This window comes from Geotrypetes seraphini, chromosome 14, assembly GCF_902459505.1.
Source record: "Geotrypetes seraphini chromosome 14, aGeoSer1.1, whole genome shotgun sequence".
NCBI classification, from domain to species: Eukaryota; Metazoa; Chordata; class Amphibia; order Gymnophiona; family Dermophiidae; genus Geotrypetes; species Geotrypetes seraphini.
In genome coordinates this window covers 21,722,158-21,744,591 of record NC_047097.1, presented here as the reverse complement: position 1 = coordinate 21,744,591, position 22,434 = coordinate 21,722,158, and the positions used below count along the sequence as shown (strand labels likewise).

Genomic DNA, 22,434 nt, shown 5'->3' with positions numbered 1-22,434 from the left:
AACCTCCTTTGCGATCCGTGGCTGCGTGCGATCCGTTTCCGGGCGACTGGTCCACAACGCACCATCGTGCAAATGGAGGTGATCGGAGGCAGGCCCAGAGCGACTGCATGGATTGCTGCAGAGCGACCATGATGCATGCGCAGACCTTCTTCTTTGCCTGTAGATGGTCTGCGCATGCGCTTGCTCTCCTGACTTCCCATCTCACCGGCTCCAGGGACCAAGCCCCGTCCCACAGTTTCTCGTACCCCGCCGCCGCCTTCCCTCTCTCCTGTCTTTTAAATTCAATTATTTACCTAAAAACGCAAACCACAAGGCCAGAAATCTGGGCTTGAAGAGACACTTTTTGCTTGCTTGCCGTGAATTGAATCTGTAACTACCTTTTTTTGTCTGGGCCGCGAAAGGAAAAAAAAAAGGTATACGTTTTCTCGTAAGAATGTACAAGCCTCCTCAAAGTAGTGGATCTTTCTCCCAAAGTCGAGGCAGGATATGCTGCAGGGAAGGGTTACTTGCGAACCTGTGGTTTTAACCCGTGGGTTTAAATTGGGGCTGCACAACGGGCTGTTCCAGTCTGAAACAGAACACGCCGTAGTGCAGCCCCGCTTTAAACCCACAGGTTAAAACCACGGGCTCGCACTTCAGGGCAGAGAGCAGGAGAGTTGGGGCAGCAGGGAGCAGGAGAGTGGAACAGTTGTTATCGCGTATGCTGGCAGGACACCATTGCTTTGGAAACTACTGTAGAGTTGGGACAGGAGAGTCAGCAGGGACATGAGCGACTGGGCCTCAGCAGTCGCTTGTTTTTGGATTGGCCAGCTCAATCAGTGTTCCTTCTTGAGTTTAGTGAATTGCGTCCTTCCTACTTTGCATGCCGTTTCCCCTCATTTGTGTGCATGGATCGGATTGGAGGATGATCGGCCACGAGATTAGTGAATCGGGTAAGAGGAAAATCGGGTCGATATACGATCGTAAACACAATCGGTGGGCTTAGTGAATCTAGTGCATCCAGGCCATAGTCTGGAGTTGGCAGTAGAGAGTTGCGCGGGGACAGAAATCCCACCCATCCCTGCCCGTTCCCGCCAGGATCCTCTCTGTCCCCGTCAGGATCCTCTCCGTCCCCACCCATCCCCATAAAAAGCAGCAAATACTTTTGACAGGATCATCAATTCCACAGTTTCTTTTGCTGTTTTCCTTGTGGAATCTCTTTGGTGGAACCCTTTTTTATTTTCTGTTCAGGTAATTAACTTATAAACCCCCTCTTTTACTAAGCCTGATGTGTCCATTATATTATATGGACGAACCCTGCTTCCAAAGCCTTCCATCCCCGTGGGAGTCCCGTGGGCCAGAGGGGGGGTCCCCGTGAGAGTCCCGTGGGTTAGGCGGGATTCCCGTTCCCGTGCAGACCTCTAGTTGGCAGTAGAGGAGAAGTGTTTAGATAAGAGAGGCTTGACCAATTAACGGAGTTCCCAGGGAGGAATATAAGGAGAGATAAGAGAGGCTAATAGATCAAGAAAACAACCGAGTTTTCAACATGTTGAAAAGTCATGTTAGTGAGGCTCTGACCAGATCTCCAGAGGCCTATTGTTCCACAACCTCTGAAGTTAATTAAATCATCTTTGCATGCACTTAAGACTCCTGATAAGTGTAAATGTATTAAACATTCCCCCTGGTAGTAAGGCACCTCATTTGTTTCAGGAGCACGCAGTCACCATGCCGTGTACCTGGGTGATGGCCTGTGCCTATGCCCCATCTGGATGCGCCATTGCTTGCGGGTAAGTGTTTACAGAGGTGCCAGTGGTGTATTAAATTGGAGGATTTCAAGAGTTCAAGAAAAGGATAAAGTCCGTCCTTTTCACAGACCACTTTAATAATGCAACATAGAAGAAATAGCTGGCAACTTCCACTTGTAACACAATAGGGTGAATCATAGTAGATATACCCAGAATGCTAAGATTATGATAAATAAAGTATAAATAACAAGAACTATCAGAATGTGGGTGAATCTAGGAGGAACACAATACTATGCATGTAAATAAGTAGGATTTAGAATGAATACTACTAGTATTCTGTGTGTTTATATATAGGTTGAGAGTAATATGGTATAAATACACAAGATGAATGTATTTATAGGGGATATAGTATATATATATATATATATATAGGGAATATAGTTTTCCCTATTGTATATATATAGGGGAAGATAGTGTGTATAAACAGTATACGAGAGAATGACAAGGTGACAAAATTAATCACAGATAACTGCGGGAAACTATCCCGTGTCATTCGTTAGTATCTATCTCAACCTCAGTCTTTCTACACCAGCATTCTTCAGTGCATGGCTTGAGGGTCTGTGGCTCTGCCCATTCATACTCTGATTCTTATTTGAGCCAAGTATAGGTCAGTTAATCCATTGTGATATCACTGATGAGGTTGGCTCTTAGGTATTGGTGGAATGAGGCATTATGACATCACAATCTCAGCTCTGGAATGTTGCTACTCTGTGGGTTTCTGCCAGGTACTTGGGTCCTGGGTTGGCCTATTGGAAACAGGATACTGGACTTCATGGACCTTCAGTCTGTCCCAGTATGGCAATTCTTATGGTACCATCCCATGTCATTCTTTAGTGTCTATCTCAACCTCAGTCCAGCATTCTTCAATTCAAGACTTGAGGGTCAGTGGTTGTGCCCATTCTTGCTCTGATTCTTCCCTCTCCCATTAAAGAATGACATGGGGATGTTTTCCCACGGTTATCTACAGGAATTTTGACGGTGTCCACGGTATCCACGGGAATTTTGACAAATTTTGGCACCATGTCATTCTCTACAACAGGGGTGTCAAACGCAATCACACTAAGGGGCCAAAATCCAAAATACAGGCTACGTCGTGGGCCAGACCCCGCCCCCATAATACTACTAATTATAATACAATTTTTCCATTAATTTTTCATATATAAACACACACACAATATAATCTTATTAACACATAATGGTTAACCAAAAAATTAAACTACACAAAGAATACTGTTAGCTTCTCAATATTAATTCCTAAGTACTAATATATAAAATAGAAACCCAAAGATTCAAGATTCTGCATGCAGTGCAACCCCCAGAGAAAAATAAACAAATGTATTTCTTCCTGAGCAGTGCAAAAGATACCAGATTAAAATTCTCAAAATTGACAATTCAAACACTAAATTGAAAATAAAATCATTCCCCCTACCTTTGTCGTCTCCCTCCCTCACCACTGCGGCTGTGCAGAATATTACTGGAGGCAGGAGAGGTACTCATGCTCCCCCACCCTTGCACACATTGTACTGCTGGGCCAGACCAGTAGGGAGGTGGAGTTGGAGGAGGAAGTCAGGAGTGGAGGTGGAGCTGGAGGTGGAAATCAAGAGGGCAAACCTACGGTTATAATCAGCGCCCCCCCCCCCCTCTCGCTGCCTCAGTTTTCCTCTTGTGGTATGGCTTCCTTCTGTCTTCAGCAGTAACTTACACCGCCATGTGGTTGTCAACTCGTGCATGCCGGCAGCGCACCAGAAATTAATTTAACTGGCTGGGGCCGGCACAGTTAAATTCATTTCTGGTGACACTGCTAGCACGCGCAATTTGACAACCACATGGCGGTGTAAATTACTGACCGACACTATTAAATTACTGCAGGGCCAGCACTGGGGTACGTTGCTGTGGCTGGCAGTTAAATTCATGTCTGGTGCGCTGCCAATCACACTGGCGGTGTAAATTACTGGCCATCAATGGGGTGCGTTGCTGGGGCCAGCCAAAACAGAAACCAAGGCAACATCTTGAAGCCCTGTTTACTCCCCCCTGACGCCGGCCCTGAACCGCAAGCTGCATAAAACAGCCAGGCGGGCCTTGTGTTTGACACATGTGCTCTACAATATAGTAAAACCATCTCTGAGTACCATCTGAAATTGTTTATGGAAAACCATCATAGAAAACACCCTAACTCTGTATTGTAACACCATTACTGAAGCTCATTTATTGTAACACCATTATAGAAGTTCATGTAAATCGCTTTGAATTGACTCCCCAGTCATTAGTAGCAGTATAGAAGCTTTCAATAAACAATATATTGTTGAAAAAGTGAATGAGGCTAGTAAGAGCTTTTCTTCATTCATCACCTCTTTTAAAGCTCTGAAGGGCAGATATACAAAGAACAATGTGTGTTCTGCTGGATGATAGTCAAAAATGGTTTGTTCAGGAGATATACTGAGTTGGACACAGTAAGGAGCTGGGAATAGGGAATATGTTATGCTCCTTTTAGATACAGAAAAGTCTCATCTGAAAATTGTTCCCAAGTTTTCAAAGGACTTTCGCCTGCATTAGCAAAGGGCTGGGGAAGGAGCATGGCAAGGTCAACAGAGGGAGAGTGCGCAGGGAGTTTTGAAATGATTTTACACTCCTACATGTAGGATTTATAAATTGCCCTGATAATATTGGTGTTCTGAAGGGCAGATATGTGGGGAATGTGAGCATGGTAGTCAAAAATGGTTTGTCCAGGAGATATGCAGAGTGTTGCAAAGGATAACAGGCACAACTCCAGAAAAGAAATTCTGGGCATGCATGAGGCATCTCACTAAAGACCCTCTGTTAACACGCTCTGCTCTGAAATGGAGAAAATGGTAGAAGACCATCCAGCCTGTTCAGTCTGCCCAAACAAACTAAGAATCCTCTATATTTGTCCCATGCTTCCTTGAATTTTCATAAAGTATCTCTACTGGGAGGCTGTACCATGCACTGTATGACCATTTTAGTAGCTGCCCTTGACCGACTCCATCCTGTTTGTATCTTTTAGATTCAAAACTGTTTTATTGGGTAAGCAAGGTAAAGAGACAATACAATCAAGGGAACCAGAAGGAACCCACAACATACAGTTTGCCCTTTTTAAAAACAAGTACAAATATATACCCCACTCTACAAGCCCCCCACTTCCAGTAAAATAGAACAAACCAAAACAAGCTCCCCTCCCAAACCCAACATAAACAGCAATCGTAATGAAGAAAGTCCCCACCCCCACCCCATCCCCGACAAAGCGTAATCAGGTAACATTGGATGCATAGTTGCTGAAAAACATCTTGCATTGTAAACTACTTGAAAAAAAAAAAAAATACCAAAACCCCCAAAACAAAATTAAATTTCTATATATGATTCATAAATGTAACTTGTTAAGGCTCAAACTGCGAGATCTGGAAGATAGTGCCTCAATATAATATTTCCAAATGGACCTAAATCGTTTCTTACGCTTATAAGTAAGACAAGTGTCTTTAGCTTCCCAAGTTAACAAACAGTGTAACATGTTTCTCTAGTGCCAATAAGACGGAGGTTGGTCATGTACCCACATCAAAAAAATACATTTCATATCAACTATACATGCTTTGTGAAGAAAAAGGCGACTCCCCCTAGGCCTTGTCCCTACGCCAACTTTAATTCCCCCAAGGAGAACTTCCTTGGGTGTAGGAGACAAGTGTTGCCCTACTAGAGAACCTAAATAACTAAATAGCTGCCCCCCAAAATGCTGTTTGCATCTTTTTATGTACGTGTGATCTCCAGCAGTGCACACAGTATTCCAAATGATCTTTCACCAGAGACTTACACAGAAGCACTGTCACTTCCTTTTTGCTGCTGGCCGGTCCTTTCCCTTTGCACCCAAGCATCCTTTTGCTAGACCACAGTTTAATGAATCCCACAGGAATTTGCTCTTGATAAACATTTTACTGTGGCTTAGTAAACAGGGGTCTGTTAGGAAGTCTTTTAGATGAGAATCTGCCTCTCTCAGGATGTTCCGTATGAAAGATGCTGAATTCATTCTTTACTTTATTCCATGTTTTTCTTTTTTTTTTTTTTGTGCGTGCTTTAATGGTTCATAGACAAAACCGCCGAAGACAAAGGCGCGCGCCGACAACTGAGCGCAAGATGGAAGCGTGCGCCGAAGAAAAAGAGTGTTTTTAGGGGCTCCAACAGAGGTTTTTGTTGGGGAACCCCCCACTTTACTTAATACAGATCGCGGCGGTGTTGGGGGGGGGGGTTTGGGGGGTTGTAACCCCCTCATTATACTGGAAACTTAACTGTTTCCCTGTTTTTTAGTGAAAAAGTGAAGTTTTCAGTAAAATGTGGGGGGTTACAACCCCACAACGCCCCCCACAACGCGGCGCGATCTGTATAAAGTAAAGTGGGGCCCCCCCATGCCCCCCATCGGAGTCCTTTAAAACAGTCATTTTCTTCGGCGCGCGGCTCCACGTTGCGCTCAGTTGTCTACCCGCACCTTTGTCCTGGCGTGCTTTTGACCTGACACCTGCTTTGGTTCATAGACAAAGGCGCGCGCCGACAACTGATTTCTCCATTATCTTCCAAATTCTGTATAAAGTGCTAAAAATTGCATGTGCAAATATGGGTGTGTACCCAATTTGCATGTGAAATTTAATTGAATGATGAGCCAATTTGAGTCAATAATTGGGATCTTAATGGGCAATTATTGATGCTAATTGGTTTTAATTAAAATGTATGCACCTGAATTTTACACACGAGTCCAAAAAGGAGGTGCGGAAATAGGAGAGTCATGGGTGGATCAGGGGCATTCCTCCAAGTTATGCCCATAGTTTTAGAATAAGGGGGATCTGCACCTAATTTAAGGGCAGGGATTTGCACAACATTTCTGTTGCTGTAAATGGCTGCGCCTAAATTTAGTTGCGGTTCCTGATGCAAAACACTGTTCTGTAACCAGTGCTAAGAATATTTTCAGTACTGATTTTTTTTTTTTTTTTTTTTAAGAACCTTATATAGAATCTAGCCTTAAGTGTTATTGCTGTTTTGTTTTGTTTTCAGTGGCCTGGACAACAAGTGCTCTGTCTACCCGCTGACCTTCGATAAGAACGAAAACATGGCAGCAAAGAAGAAGTCTGTAGCGATGCACACAAACTACCTCTCAGCGTGCAGCTTTACAAACTCTGATATGCAGGTAAAGGGTTCCAGTCTGTAGTTTTTGATGGGTATACTGTCATACTTTAACACACCAAAGAACATGAGCAGAGGAATGGCCTAGTGGTTAGAGCTGCTGTCTCAGCACCCTGAGGTTATGTGTTTGATCCCAGTGCTGCTCTCTGTGACCTTGGGCAAGTCACGTAACCCGCCATTGCCCCAGGTCCATAGTTAAATTGTGAGCCCACTGGGACAGATAGGGAAAATACTAGAGTACCTGATAGAAAACTTGTACACTATCCTAAACTTCTCCAAGATAGGGCAGTATTTCAAATGCCAATAAACATAAATATGTGCCACCCAGGGCCAGACCTGAGGTCCATGGATTCCAGCATCCTGTCTTTGATGATGGCCAGTCGAGGTCACAAGGACCTGGAGAATACACACAAGGATTCATCAGCCCTGGACATGGAGTTGCTGCCACTTCTAGCCTTGGATTGTTCTTTGTTTTCCCAAAGGAAACAAGGATATGTCAACTTTCTTTTTATAGGACTGGATCATGTGCTAGATGGCGAGCATTGCTTTGCTAATAGCTTTCAAGGTACAATTAATGTTCTAATTTTGCATGAGGTTGGCATGCACGATATAAAAGAAAACTTTAAGCTGAATCATCAGTTATAGAGGTCACCTTTATAATTTTATACACAAGAACTCATGGGTACCCCCCCAAAAAAACAGCAAGTCAGCAGTTCAATAAGCAACTCTGAGCCAAGAGAGTCATAGTATTCCAAAAAGGCTCCCAGATGCATTGAAAGGAGCGCCCCGGCAAGGAAGAAAAGTCCAAAATATCTCTTCTTTCCCACATCTGTAGCATAATCAGACAGCATCGCCAAAGGGAATAATCAGGAGCTTCCACCTCCAACCATTTGAGCAGAATGCATTTCAGAGCGACCAAAACTGTCCACCTGCGAAAAGTAGTAGCTCCTCTTTGACGTGGATAATAATGTAGAGAAGCACCAAATAAAAACAAAGGGGAATGTTGTATAGTAATATTCCAAATACCCTCTTTAAAAAGAAATATGATTTCCCAAAAGACTCTGATAATAGGACAGGTCCAAACCATATGTCCCAAACCAGCTTCTGGTTCAGTACAGCGCAGACATCCAGCAGATGCTCAGAACCCAGAGAGATAAGCCCTCTTAGGAGAGATATACAATCTCAAGACCAGTTTATAATGTTGTTCCCAAAAAGAGATGTATTTACGTAAGGCAGGCAATTTTTTAACAGCTTGCAAAATCACATCATCAGGCAATTCGATATTTAGTTCACGAGACCAAGCGTCTCACAATCTAGCATGGTCAAGCAGGGAGGACTTATCTTTCAGATGTCTATGGTGAAATTTAAGAGGAACTGGATGCTGAGAACCAATGGTATAAGCAGTAGACAACAACTCCTGACAAGAAGCCATTAAGTGGCGAGATTGTAAAGAAGTAAGGTGTGATGAACCTGCATATGAGGAAAACCATCAATTTGGGGAAGATCATAGTCTTGTCTCAGCTGAGCAAAAGATTTGAGTCACTCACAAATAGTGAATCCCCCATGCTTCCCATCTGGCAAAACTAGCCCCATCCATCCCAGGAGAAAAATTACCATTGAAACATATGTGCAAGAAAGGAGATATAGTAGGACTAACAGAATGAAATTTGCATACCCATTGCCAGACCCACCCCTGAGGATGGTGCAGTACTCTATGAAGAAGGAGCCCAGGCTGAAGAGAGGGGACAGAATATAGGTAAGCACTAAAGTGAGTAGTTCGGAAACAGGAAAGCTCTAAGGAAGTATTAGTAAAGTGAGAGGTTCCCTGAAAAAAATCGTTAATGTGGCGCATGCCACAACCAACAGTCAAAAAACGAAGATTCATCAGACCCAAACCACCCTTGTACCATGGAGTGGCTGCAAGCCGATAAGGCAGTCGGACTCTCTTACCCGCCCAAAGGAACCGCTGAACTAAGCACTCCAGCCGCTTTTCATCTTTATGAGTCAGATAGAGAGGGAGAACCTGAAAGACATACAACCAGCAATAAGCATATTATACAAACTCACCCGACCTAGAAGCGAGAAAGGGAGATTCCTCCATAGCTGCAAGTGATTCGTAAGAGTCTGAAAAAGCGGTTCGACATTCAAGGAGTACAAGCGAGAAAGGTCGACCAGGATAAGAACCCCCAGATATTTCAACGAAGACTCAGCCTACCTTAAAGGAAACAAACCTCTCCAAATGGTACAAACCGCAGGGGTAGAAGGCAACGTGACTAATTTATTCAGATTCAGAGAAAGGCCAGAGTAAAAGCCAAATTCAGAGATGAGATCTAACACAGACGGTAAGGAAACCTCTGGGCTGATAAGAATCAGAAACATGTCATCCGCAAATGCCAAAGTCTTTAATTCCACCCATGCAACACAAAGGCCCCTCACGTCGTCAAAGAGACATAAGGTGCAAAGTAAGGGTTCTAAAGAAAGAGCAAAGGGAAAGGGGACAGCCCTGCTTAATGCCTCGGAGGATGAGAAAGGAGTCCGTGTGGGGTGCCTTTGACCAACAAAGAAGCCCTCAGATTGGAGTACAAAGAACGTACTGCTTTGAGATAGAAGCCCCCAAGGCCAATGTACTCAAGAGAATGAAACAAAAAGGACCAATGAACACTATCAAAGGCCTTGGAGGCATCCAAACTAACAAACAAAGCTGGAATTCGATATTGTTGGCATGGGCAAGTGCACAAAGAACCTTCCTCACATTGTAAACTGACTGTCGGCCACAGACGAAGCCTACTTGGTCTTCATGAATTACAGTTGGAAGATGAGGGGCTAGACGATCAGCCAGGAAGATATCGGGCAATAGGAACCAGGGTCATTCGTCGCCTTACCCAGCTTCAGCAATAATGTAATGAGGACCTCGTTAGAATAGCGGGGAAAAGAGCTATGAGAAATCGCTGCATTATAATAAGATAATAAGGGCTGTACAATTGGGGAGAAAGAAGTCGGTAAAATTCACCGGAAAAGCTATCTGGGCCCGGGGCCTTCCCAGATTTCAGGCCCTTAATTGCATTTTGTAATTCTAGGGCCTGAAAGGGGCAATTCAAACTAGACGCTACTTCCTCAGAATCTAGGCAACCCGGACGAGTGAAAATAATCCTCCATCAAGTCCGGAGAAGCATCTTCAGGAGCATCTTACAACTTCACAAAAAAGTCATAGAGAACCCCTGAAACATCCATAGTGTGAGATTCCCTACCTCTTTAAGTCTGGAGCGCCAAAATGGCGTCCAGCTTATTACCAAACCTTTGAAAGCGATGTTTATAAAAAGCCGCCCACTTCTGAGATCTAGAGTGAAGCAGAGAATTAAGAGCTTCCTGGGAAGATAAATATTGTTCCCGAGTCTCTACCAAAGGAGTAGCTAGAAACCTTTATAATTTTATTTTTAGTACAGTGGTGGCTATTTTCTGTTGGGAAGTGTAAGTTATGCGCATTGAGGGTGATTTTCAAAAGTATGTCTATATTTAGAGCACTGCTTTACACACAGATATGGGCTTCTAGAAAGTTGCCTGATGGATATGGATATAAAATTGGGAACGTCCAGCTTGTACTTTACCCAAACTGAGTGAAAATGTTGCTGGGGTAGGAGTTGAGGAGAAAACTGAAGAATATGTACATGAATTTTACCCTGAAAATTTGAGCATGTTGAAGGGTAAAAGCTTCTTTTACTAAAATGCAGTAAGTTTTTGCACTTAGTATACCTGAAATGCAAAGCCTGTGAAGAAAATACAAGGGGGTGTGCTCTGAATCTGCACAGTGCAGGAGCAAAAGTGGATCAGTTCAGTCCAGGTAGGTCCTGGGGGAAGGCTAGGTTTGAGGGGGAGGAGGATATGGCAGTCATTGTGGCTGTGCTTTTGGCAGTTGTCACAGCTTGTGCACAGTAACAATCCATATACTAGCTGTCACCAACAAGCATTTCTCCACCCACATAACGGGCCAACTCCTGTTCACTCCTGTGTAAGCTAACTTTTTTGTTTCCACATAGGCTCCTTTTATCCTTTCATATACCTAGGTGCTTATAAAAAGAACCTAAACAAACTGAGATTAATTCAGAACACCGCGATCCGACTAATCCACGGTTTAAAAAAATGGGAACGCATTACCCCTTAATAATAATAATAATAACTTTATTCTTGTATATCGCATTACCATGGCAGTTCTATGCGGTTAACAGATGAAGAGACTGTACATTTACAGCGAAGTTACAATTTCGTTAATGTTACATTTACATAATAGACTATACATTTTCAGTCATGTTACATTTACATTTTAGACGATAACTTTACGGTGAAGTTATTTTTACAGCTAGGTTGTATATTTGGAGTAGTTACATTCGCTATAAGTTACATACAGCGGTGTTACAAATGGCAGTGTTACATACGGAGGTAAAGAGTCTGAGAGGTAAACAGGTATCAGAAAGTCCACCGGTTACCCGTAGAATCCAGAATCATCTTCAAGTTTGCTTGTATTTGTTACAAAGCTCTCTTTGGGGTGCTTCCAACTTACCTAATCTCCCAGTTCTCTCTCAACGATTCCAACAAGAGCACTCGCAGAACAAACCTATTGAATTACCCCTCCCTGAAATCTTACCAATAGAAAAAGTGTTTAGATAGAATGTTATCTTTCCAGGCAGCCAGGCTGAACACTTGGCTTGGAAAACCCATACTTGAGGCCACTACGTACGCAGGCCTTAGAAAATCCCTGAAAACTCGATTGTTTAACAAATTCTAAATTTCCAACCTCCTCTTCCTCGCCACGGCACTCCTCTCTACCTCGCCTCCCCAATTCTAGATTTGAGACTAACTCTTACCCTCTCTCCCCTTGCATAACACGTCCTGACAAAATGTATCTTTACTGTAAACCGCTTTGAACTTCACGGTATAGCGGTATATAAGAAATAAATTATTATTATTATTAATGCAGAAGACATTAGCACAGACCCAAGCTAATGTCTCCTATATGATAAAACCCACATTAGCTGCTTAATGTAAATTAGTATGTATATTTTTAAAATGGAAATGTGTGCATACTTTCGTTTTGAAAATTTGCTGAAACTAGCACGTAGCTACTTTATTGTATGTCTGCACAATTATAAAATTATTGCATCATATTAGTTTAAGAAACATGGTCTTACAGATTATGATTTCCAATGGACATGCAAATGTAGCTAATGTGTGTGGAATCTATAGCATGCCTATGTACAGCTGCATTTAAGAGATGTTCTACAAGTGTACATCTTGCTCATGGGGGGAAAAACTAGTCTGTGCTGGAGAGGCTTCTGCCTGGTTAAACCTCACTGAATGATCTGCACCACGATATTCAACTGCACTTAATAATAATAATAGCTTTATTTATATCCCATCATACCTTTTCAGTTCAAGACGGTATACAGTATTGCAGCATGATTATATATATAGTTACAGTTAACCGGTTACTGCTGCTAACCTGCCATCTCCTAACTGGTTAGGTTGGGAGCAGGCTGGGGACAGAGTGTGGGTTGAGTGCCTACTTAGCTAGCTAAGTATTCGCATAAAATTAAGACAGCACAGAGGTTGTGCTAATTTTTTTGCCCTAAAGTTAACAAATCAAACTGCATCAAGCAAAAAGTAAACGAAACAAAATTTTAAAAAGCAGGACTGTAGAGCTGGGGGAGTCACTGAATCCCCTGGAAGCCCTGACCGCACACCACAGTTTACGTCTGTCTTCAACTTTGCTGACACATGGATTTGTGTCCGAATTGTCAGAAGAATTTCTGGGACTAAGCAGGTTTTTACTTGTGAGGGAAAAAAACCCCTTTGTAAATTGCTTCCCTTTTCTTTGTGGGGTTAGGATGGGACGTTAGTTTTGAAGATAGGAAGTGAGGTAAATAGAACAATTCCAAACGGTGCAAGGTCCTCACTCAACAGGATACAACCATCAAAAAAGAAGAACACACCAACTTGTATAATTCTTCATCTTTCTTTATTCACAAATATTTTCTCTTGCTCCCAAGCTCAAATGCCCGACGGGACCCGTTTCGCCAAACTAGCTTTTTCAAGGGTTCCAGCAAGGAGCACTCATTTTAGCTTCCTCTTACTTTCAGGGCAGGAGCAGTGGGTTAGGATGGGACCCCTGAATATGCACAGGGAATTCATTTTTGAAATTTCTGTTGGTCCTGCAGGATTGAGAATCTCACTGTCCGGGGCAGTCCCAGCTGCCTTGACATCTTCAAAGGGAAACATTGCAAGCAGTTTCCTGTTTGAAGAATTAGCTTACAGGCCTGCAGGTTTAAAAGTTGTCCTCCTTGCCCACAAGATGGCAGACAAGGATTTCAGTTCTGCTATTGAGATTACAGATTACAGGCTGCTATTGAGTGCTAGATCTAAAAGTCTTTCCATCTGATATTCAGCATTATTTTTCTCTAAAATGTAATCACTCCCCACCTCTCCTCTACACTTAATCCCTTCTCTCTCCCCTTTTTACCAAGCTCTTCTTCTTCCCATTGGAGTTCCTTTCTTTTGTAATTCCTGTAAACCGTGTCGAGCTCTACTTCTGTGGAGATGATGTGGTATACAAACTTAAGGTTTAGTTTAGTTTAGTTTAACAAGCTGGTTAAATAGTGTTTGCCCAGCTAACTACTAATATTCAGTGTGAGAAAGCTGCAATTACCAGCTAAAACTTGGCTGGCTTGATCATGTGATAGCCGCCAATTGTAAGCGCTGACCAGCTAAGTTTAGCGGACAAATTGGACTGCGCAAAAAGCAGATCTACGTTTAGCCACTACAATTTAGCCAGCTGGTGCTTAAAAAGGACATAGCCAGCTAAGTTTGGACCGGCCACCGGAAACAGCCCAGCATTGAATATCAGTCAGCTCTGACCGTGGGAGATAGCCAGCCTACCTTCCGTGGTCTGAATGTCGGCTCCTTCCTATTTTAATTTCTCATTAGGGAGTCATTTACTAATGGTATGCACTAAGGGGCTCTTTTACTAAGCTGGGGTAAGTGCTATCTCTTGCTTACTGCAGTTGAAAATGGCGCATTGCAGGACATGCTCAGACATCATGCGGTAATGCCAAATAGTCATGCGCTAACCATTTCCCCCTAAAACCCATTTAGATGCAATGTTCTGCATAATCTGCAGTTGTTTCATCTGTTAGTTGCAATAATCCACGGAAGTAAGTACAAGAGACTGAACAATAACCTTTAAATAACCTACAAGTGTGTTCATTCTGCTGGGTTCATAGACAACGGCGCGAAAGACAAAAGCGCGCACCGACAATTGAGCGCAGCGCAGAGGCGTGCGCCGCACATAATTACAGTTTTTAGGGGCTCCGACGGGGGTTTTTGTTGGGGAACCCCCCCCCCCAGTTTACTTAATAGACATTGCGCCGGCGCTATGGGGGTTTAGGGGGTTGTAACCCTCCACATTTTACTGTAAACAGAACTTTTTCCCTAAAAAAAGGGAAAAAGTTCAGTTTTCAGTAAAATGTGGGGGGTTACAACCCCCCACAACGCCCCCACAACGCGGCGTGGTGTCTATTAAGTAAAGTGGGGGGGGGTTCCCCCACCACACCACACACCCCCGTCGGAGCCCTAAAAACAGTAATTTAGAGCGGCGCGCGCCTCCGCACTGCGCTCAATTGTCTGGCCGCGCCTTTGTCCCAGCGCGCTTTTGACCTGACACCATTCTGCTGCCCCTCAATCTCTCTCCTCTCTTCTCTCTCCTTATACATCTCCCAGAGAACTCTGTTCCTCAGATCGGCTGCTCTTAACTGCACCCTTCTCCTCCACTGCCAATTCCAGACTCCGTTCCTTTCATCTAGCTGTCAAGCCCATTCCCTTGTTTAAAAGCAAACTGAAAACCCACCTTTTTGATATAGCCTTCAATCCATATCTCTACTCCCTACTGCCCTCCAACCCAGCCAGCAATTTAACCATTCTCCTTAACTGTATCCATGACTGTGGGTTACTCTTATGCAGCTTTTTGGGGGGGTCTGGCTGGGGCTCACTCCACTGCTACTCAACAACTTTCTTTATCTACAAGCATAGATGGGTGTAGAGCATGGTTAAGTTGAAAATCTCTTCTTGGAATGTGGATGGCCTTCATTCCCCTATCAAGAGGCGCAACTTTTAGTGAATGGGCAACTGGCAGATCCATTTTTGTTAGCTCAATGGTTGCGTGCCCTTTGTCTCCGCTTCTTTTCATCCTGGCGTTAGAACCTTTGGCCCAGAAAATTAGAGGACATTAGAGTAGGGACACGGGAGAGCCATATTAATCTGTTTGTGGACAATATTCTTCTTTATCTAGATCATGCTCCTTTGCACTTGAATAGAGTTTTGGACCTTGTGCGGCACTTTGGTTGTATTTCCGTCCTACGGGTTAATTGCGACAAGTCCGAACTCCTACCATTAGACTCTACCGGGAGGGCCGCTTAGCAGGATCAGTTGTCCATACCACCTGTTCAGAAACCTATGCGGTATTTGGGGGTGTATCTTAGTCCAAATGTCAAACTTATGTATTAGTACAATGTTCGCCGACACCTTGAGAACATTACAGCATTGTGTGCTCAATGGAAGGACTTGCTAGGCTTATGGGGTAGGATAGCTTTAATGAAAATAGTATTATTACCTAAGATTCTCTACCCATTCCAAACCATGCCATTATGGATAGTGAACATGGATGAACAGTCTTTTAGATCCACTATTATAGCGTTCATCTGGCGGGGTAAAGGAGCACGCATTAGTTATTCTAAGTTAGTGCTGGATAAAGCGATTGGGGGCTTGAACTTGCCGGACCTCCGGCTTTACAATGTGGCGGCTTTATTTTGCTTCATTCATGAGGGTTGGACGGGCCAATTTTGCTATTCTCCCAGGGGATGGTGGGCCTCATGGTGCTCACCCCATTCCTTTGTGAACATATTACACTTACCGTCCACGGCCTTTCCTGGGGGGGGGGCGGTAAGATACAACTTCTTTCATCAATTAGACGTGCATGGTGACACCGGAGACAGGGCAGAGGTGTCTTTGTTGTTGGAGATGCTGGGCAACGCAGAGTTTCCACCAGGGATGGGGCTATCAGTATTTCGGGAGTGGGAGCAGAGGGGATGTGGTACTTTGCGGGCTTTGTGGGAATTTAGAGGGGAGATCTTCCCCTCTTTTGCTCAGGTGCAGACAGAGTGGGGTATCCCTAAAACTCATTTTTGGGCTTATCTTCAGGTGAGGCACTACTATGGCACCTTGCAGAGGAGATGGGGGCATCGTGGCTCAGTGGTCCCTTGGATGTTCAGTTCACACAGGTCACCCGGATATGAATACCCTTTCAACTTGGTATAAGGTGGTGAAGTCGGCTATGAAGCAGAGTCCTATGGATAACCTTCGGCTGCGGTGGCTGGAGGATTTGGGAATACCTTACGAGAATCCCCAATTTTAAAATCTTTTTTTCCCATGTTCATGATGTGGGGGGTCCTGTGGAACTGAAAGAGATACAATATAAGATCTTACATGGTGCTTATATCTCTCGAGCACGGGGTGTGACCATGGGATTATGAGAGAAGAGTTTGTGTTCTAAATGTCAGCGACAGCCTGCCGGCACTCTTATTCACTCATTTTTAGAGTGCTTACACACTGAGCTCTGGCTTCGGGTTCTTCCCCTTTTGGAACAAGCTGTGCAGGACCCGGTTCCGTGGGACTATGGCCTACTACTGTTAGAGGATCAGAGGGCACTTATTGGGGGGGAGTGGGGGGATGTCCCTCCCTTATCGAAGGTTTAGCTACATGGTGCTCCTTATGGTTAAAAAGCTTTTGTTACAGTATTGGATTGTGGATCAGGCTGCCTCCTTTCAGCAGTGGCTAGCGAAGGTGTGAGAGACTGCATGCTTTGAGATCCACATATTTAAGTCCTCGAGCTGTTTGGACAGATTAAGTTATGTGGCGTTGTGGAGAACTTTGTAGTCTCTGACGGAGGAAGTTGCCTGATGGGGGACAGGCTTGTATGTATGTTAAGCGTATGTTGTTTGTATGCTTGGGAGTAGAGAATGGCACGGGGAAAAAATTTATCACTGTTCCTGCCCCATCCCCGTGAGCTTGTCCCTGTCCCTGCCCTGTCCCCGCAAGCTCAGTCCCCATCCTTGCCCTGTTCCCGCGAGCTCAATCCCCATCCCTGCCCCGTCCCCGCGAGCTCAGTCCCCGCCCCCGCCCTGCAAACTGTCAGATCCCATTCGCATAAGCCTCGAATAGTTATGATTTTATACTGAACTTATTTTATTAAAGTATAAAAAGAGACAATATTCTGTACAATTGTCATTTTATAAACACAAATAATACAGAGCAAGGATCAACAAACCCATCTACCCTCCCTTTCACAAATATCCCCTTCTCTATTGTGAAAACTGAACAAAATTACTACAAATTTCTCTATTGTGAAAACTGAACAAATTACTACAGAATGCTACATAGAAAAATCAAGCTAACAGAATACTTTAGTCACACATGGCAAGAATAATGTTAGGGGAGTGCAACTATGGCAACTTCCCCCTGGTCAGAGAGAGAGCCCTAAGCCAGCTGGAAGCTAAAGAAATACAGCCTGGACTTTGCGGTCCCCAGTTATGTCTAATACCAGTTCTAGCAGGGTACATATTTCAAATGTGAAATATTCTAATCACAAAATATAAAATACATTTATTTTTTTTCTTTTTGTTGTCTGGTAATTTTATTCTTCAAATCATATTGGTCTCAGGCTTTGGTTTTAGGTTCCTTCTGTCTTCATCGTGGCATGACTGGCTCCTGAAGGTAAAATAGGTGCAAGAGGAGCTGGGGAGAAGATGCCGAGTCTGACACGGGCACAATTTTTTTTACCACAGGAGTAACACTTTTCACCACTCCCATGGGGCGGTAAAAGGTCTTGTCCCCATTCCCGTGGGGCAGTGATAGGTCTTGTCCCCATTCCTGCGGTAAATCAGTTGCAAATGTCTCCATTCCTGTGGATTTACTGTGGTGGCCCGCAGTTTACCGCAGTAAACGGTCCCCGTGTCATTCTCTACTTGGGAGAGTCTGGTGGGGACTGCGGTGGTTTGTTTTCTAAGAGGTGAGGTTGTGCAGTGTGAGTTGGCACTGTTTGGTTGGGGTTTATACAGGGAACATATAAAAAGCTGTGGCTGGGGCACAGTCAGGAAAGTTGATCTGGTTGGAGCTTCCGGGAGGTTCTGCTTATACTTTTGTTTTGTATTATATTTTTGATATTAGCATTGTTAATATGGGACTGTTTCCTGCCTGTATGTCTTGGTTACAGTTTTCAATAAACATATTTAAAAAAAAAGAAAAGTAATAGTAGTAGTAAATTATTTCTTTCTAAGAAATGCTTCATTCTATACATCAATTTTAACTCCTTTATGCTCCGAGGACCCTCCCCACAGCACTGTGCCTCTGCTAACCCAGATGGTCCCTGACTCAGATCCTGGTCAATGGGGGAGGGGGGACTTTAAGACACACCTCCTGTTTTGGTGCCCAAAAGTCCTGCTTTGTCTCTATTCTCCTGTTCCACCCAAAGATAAAATAACATGCAAATGTAAATAGTCTTGAGGAACAGTAACATATATTATGTAATTTTTAATACAGATAAGAGAGACACACAGTGTGCAATCAATAAGGACTCTTTGTTTCTCTCTGTATTGAAGAGAACATGAGATCTCTGCTGTGGTTTTGGTAATGTTGGATGGTGCGTATGTAATAGAGTGCGGAACTGTTCGTTTCTTGACAACACATGTATTTATGCCTGGCTGTGCTTTTGTCCTGTTTAGATCCTGACAGCTAGTGGAGATGGGACATGTGCTCTCTGGGATGTTGAAAGCGGGCAGCTCCTGCAGAGTTTTCATGGGCACGGGGCTGATGTTCTCTGTCTAGACCTGGCACCCTCTGAAACAGGAAACACCTTTGTGTCTGGGGTAAGAGTTTTTAGTTTCTGAAGCACAAGCCTTGTGAAACTGTGCCTTTACAGAACAGAAACATGCTGATGCCTGTTAAATGTTAGGAATCAGAAATGTAGCCCAGCTAAGAACATAAAACCATCTGTCTAGGCGAAGGGGCTGGCACTGCTAGAGGGTAAAGCAGTCAACTCCCCAGAGACACCAAGCAGGCAACCGTTTGCTAATGTTCTTATTTGGAACCCAGTGGTGTAGTAAGGGGGGTAGTCTGCTCCGGGTGCTATGATGGTGGGGACACCGGTACCCCTCATCCTATCCACCCCCTACGCCTCTTCCCACTCCTCCCCTCGCCACACACGAGTCCCCCCCTTCTCTTCCGCCGTACCCCTTCCCCCGTAACTCTAGTTGTTCACCGCCACAAGCAACAACTTCAATGTGTAGACTGACCTACAACGCTTTTAGAAAACTCATAAAAACTGCCGCCTTCAACAAATATATCACCTAAATAGAATCTTCACCGAACACTTCTTTCTTTTCTTGTTCCCAACATACCCCCTCTGAAATCCTAATCAAACCGTATTTTGCAATTCGGGACATGTCTTCTAATATGTCCCAAGGGGAATCACCCAAAGTGGCTCAAAGGCTTCAACCTATTATATATAATCATACCACTTCTTAGGAACGATGCATCCACAATCACCTCAATTTATGGTGTCTTATAAGAAATAAACTCAGGAAAAGGCCTCAGAATCGGAGCCTACGCACAGTCCTGATCACAGACTGAGACTATCAGCGTAGTTTATTTAGCTCCTTAGCTCCAGTCATTGGCCGGAAAAACCTGAGAATATGTATTTTAATATTTTTAAATAATTTTTATATAAATATTTTTAAATATTTTTTAATACATTTTTAATAAATGGGTATTAAATATTCTAATAGGTCCCCCCTGAAAAATTCATAAACTGTATATTGTAATTTTCGATGTTTTTTTTTGTAATTTGTGACCTTTTCTTAACAGGTCCTCTCGGAAATGTCTTAGCATACTGTACATCTTATATTTTCGCATTCTTAAAGTTTCTGTACTCTATATTTCCTCTGACTATCTGCATATTGTAACTCGCTGAATGTCCAGCTCTCTTGAATGTAAACCGCCTAGAAGTCGCTAGATTGTGGCGGTATAGAAGAATAAAGTTAGTATTATTATTATTTTATTTGGTCGCTAAACACTTAGGAGCTGATTCTATAAGTGGTGCCTAAATCGGCCAACGCCTAAAAAAAATCAATTACACTTAGGCGCCGCTAAGCACAATTCTCAAAAAAAACTTAGGCGCCTGAAATGTAGGCATGGATTTTATGTGTAAATCTTTTTATTGAGCAATGACAACAGCAGGTATAACCATAGCAGAAAACAAGGTTTACAATAACAACCAACTACCGCGGAGGACTGGACTCTGATGTCCTCCACGTGGATTTTAAAGGCTTACATTTCAGGTGCCTAAGTTTTTTGAGAATTGTGCTTAGCGGCGCCCAAGTCACGCTTCTCCCACTTAGGCATTAGGCGCCACTAAGCGTCATGCGATAGGCGCCTATCTTATAGAATTAGATAGGTACCAATCGCACAATAAAAAAATTTTTAAGCAATTATTGAGCCTATTAAGGATATTTTGCCAGTTAAGTTAGGGACCCTTTATAGAATCAACCCCTTAACCTGGTTAAGCTGTTATTCAGCAGCTGACCAGTTAAGTTATAGCTGTTAAAGGTAGGACTGCTATTTATGCGCTCTGTTTTAATCACTAATCTCATCTGGTCTGGCGCTGAATATTCATGCCTAACCAGATAAGTTGCGCAATAAAGCCAGTTTAGCAGTAGGTAGAAAGCATGTGGTTATCTCCCACTGAATATTCATGGTTAACCACAAAAATGCTATTTAAGTGGTCTGCAGCTGTTTCTGACTGGTTAAATAGAGCTGAATATCAGGGGGATAATTCATTTTTGTGGAAAGGCAGGTGTCCAAACTTCCTGTTAGTGAGGATGGATAATCCCAGTCACTTTTTCCTGGTGTTGGTAAGTATAAGATACTGTTGGAAGCAGGGGCATAGTAAGGGTAGGAGATACCCGGGATGGTTGCGCCCCCCCATCACCGCTCTCCTTTTCTGCCCCCTGTGCCTTCCTCTCCATGCCCCCTGTGCCCCTGTTCCTTCTGCACCCTTCCGCTTCCCCCCCCCCCCCCATATCTCTTAATCTTCACCAGTGTGAATGGCTTTTCTCCAGCATGGTCCTTGTGCTAGCTTTGGATTTCCCTCTGATGTCACTTCCTGGCCCCTTGACCCGGAAGTGATTCAGAGGAGGAGAAGTGATTCATACAGGAGAAGTTGCTTGTGCTAGTGAAGATCTACAGAGGGGAGGGATGGCGTGAGCATGGAATGGTGGGGCACAGCGGAGAGATTCCAGCTGTGTTGGTGGGAGCACCAACACAGCACCCGGGGTGGTCCCCCTCCCCTTACTACTCCACTGGTTGGAAGAGCCACTGTACTGCAGAACCAGAATCACGCAGGAAAATCTACTGAGCTGCTAGCCATCTGTACTTAGCCTAGCAAATGACGGCAGACCCATTAGGAGGGGGGCAGAGGAGCGGGGGAGATTCAGACCACCATGAGGGAGGAATTTAACCTTCAGTTCCCACAACAAACAAGCTTGAATGAATTCTAGTGTACTGGGAAGCTATGCTTGCCTGATTCTCAACAAAAGCCTGTTTATGCTGAATTTCACTGGGGGAACTTGCTTCAAGTGTTCACCTGCCTGAAACACTGATCATTCTGGAGTCGGTAAGACAACTAAGCCCTAGAGAATTCTACACCTCATTGCTTAGACCTGCTTGTGAGATACATCAGACTTCCAGTAAAAATCATTTTTAAATTATCCTTTGGGAGGGAGGGAGAATATTTTTAGAACGCTCCCAGTACTTTTTGATGTTTTTCTCTCCTTGATATCAGATATGTTTTCCTCTAAAAAAGGAATACCACTGTTTCCTAATCTGTTGTACATCTTGGGGGAAATGACACATCTCAGTTTCTGAGATGCCCAGGCATGCCTTTCCTCCCTGTCTAGATGCTGTGTCTGAGTAGCTAAGGTGACTCTAAATAGCCTAAGTCAGGGGTTGTGGATTCTTGAGAGCCACAACCCAACCTGGCTTTCAGGTTTTCCTCAATGAATGGAAGCAGTGAAAGCAAATAGATCTCATACATATTCATTGTGGAAATCCTGAAAACCAGGTTGGGCTGTGGATCTCAAGGGCACCTGGCCTATTGATGCCTCTTCTGAGGTGCAGTCTCAGCATGGTTGTTGGCCAGGAGAGGTCACACCAGTAATGCAGATACCTTGCTTGCTTCCTGGGCCTAGTGAGCACAACATCTTCTTACTCTACACAGGTCCAAGCTTCAGCACCAGCGGACAGGGAATGCAGACTAGAGAGTTGTGTGGAGACAGAAATCCCGCCCATCCCCACCAGTATCCCACCCTTCCCTGCC

General features: G+C 43.9%; 1 protein-coding gene across 1 annotated transcript in view; it reads left to right on the top strand.

Annotated features, from left to right (window-relative positions):
- Positions 1–22,434, top strand: part of GNB5 (G protein subunit beta 5) — an 89,228-nt gene that overhangs the window by 12,226 nt on the left and 54,568 nt on the right. The window contains exons 5-7 of the mRNA XM_033920464.1: positions 1,690–1,766; positions 6,834–6,966; positions 18,785–18,928. Coding sequence (XP_033776355.1) covers positions 1,690–1,766; positions 6,834–6,966; positions 18,785–18,928 — 354 coding nt within the window. The remainder of the gene's footprint in view (positions 1–1,689; positions 1,767–6,833; positions 6,967–18,784; positions 18,929–22,434) is intronic.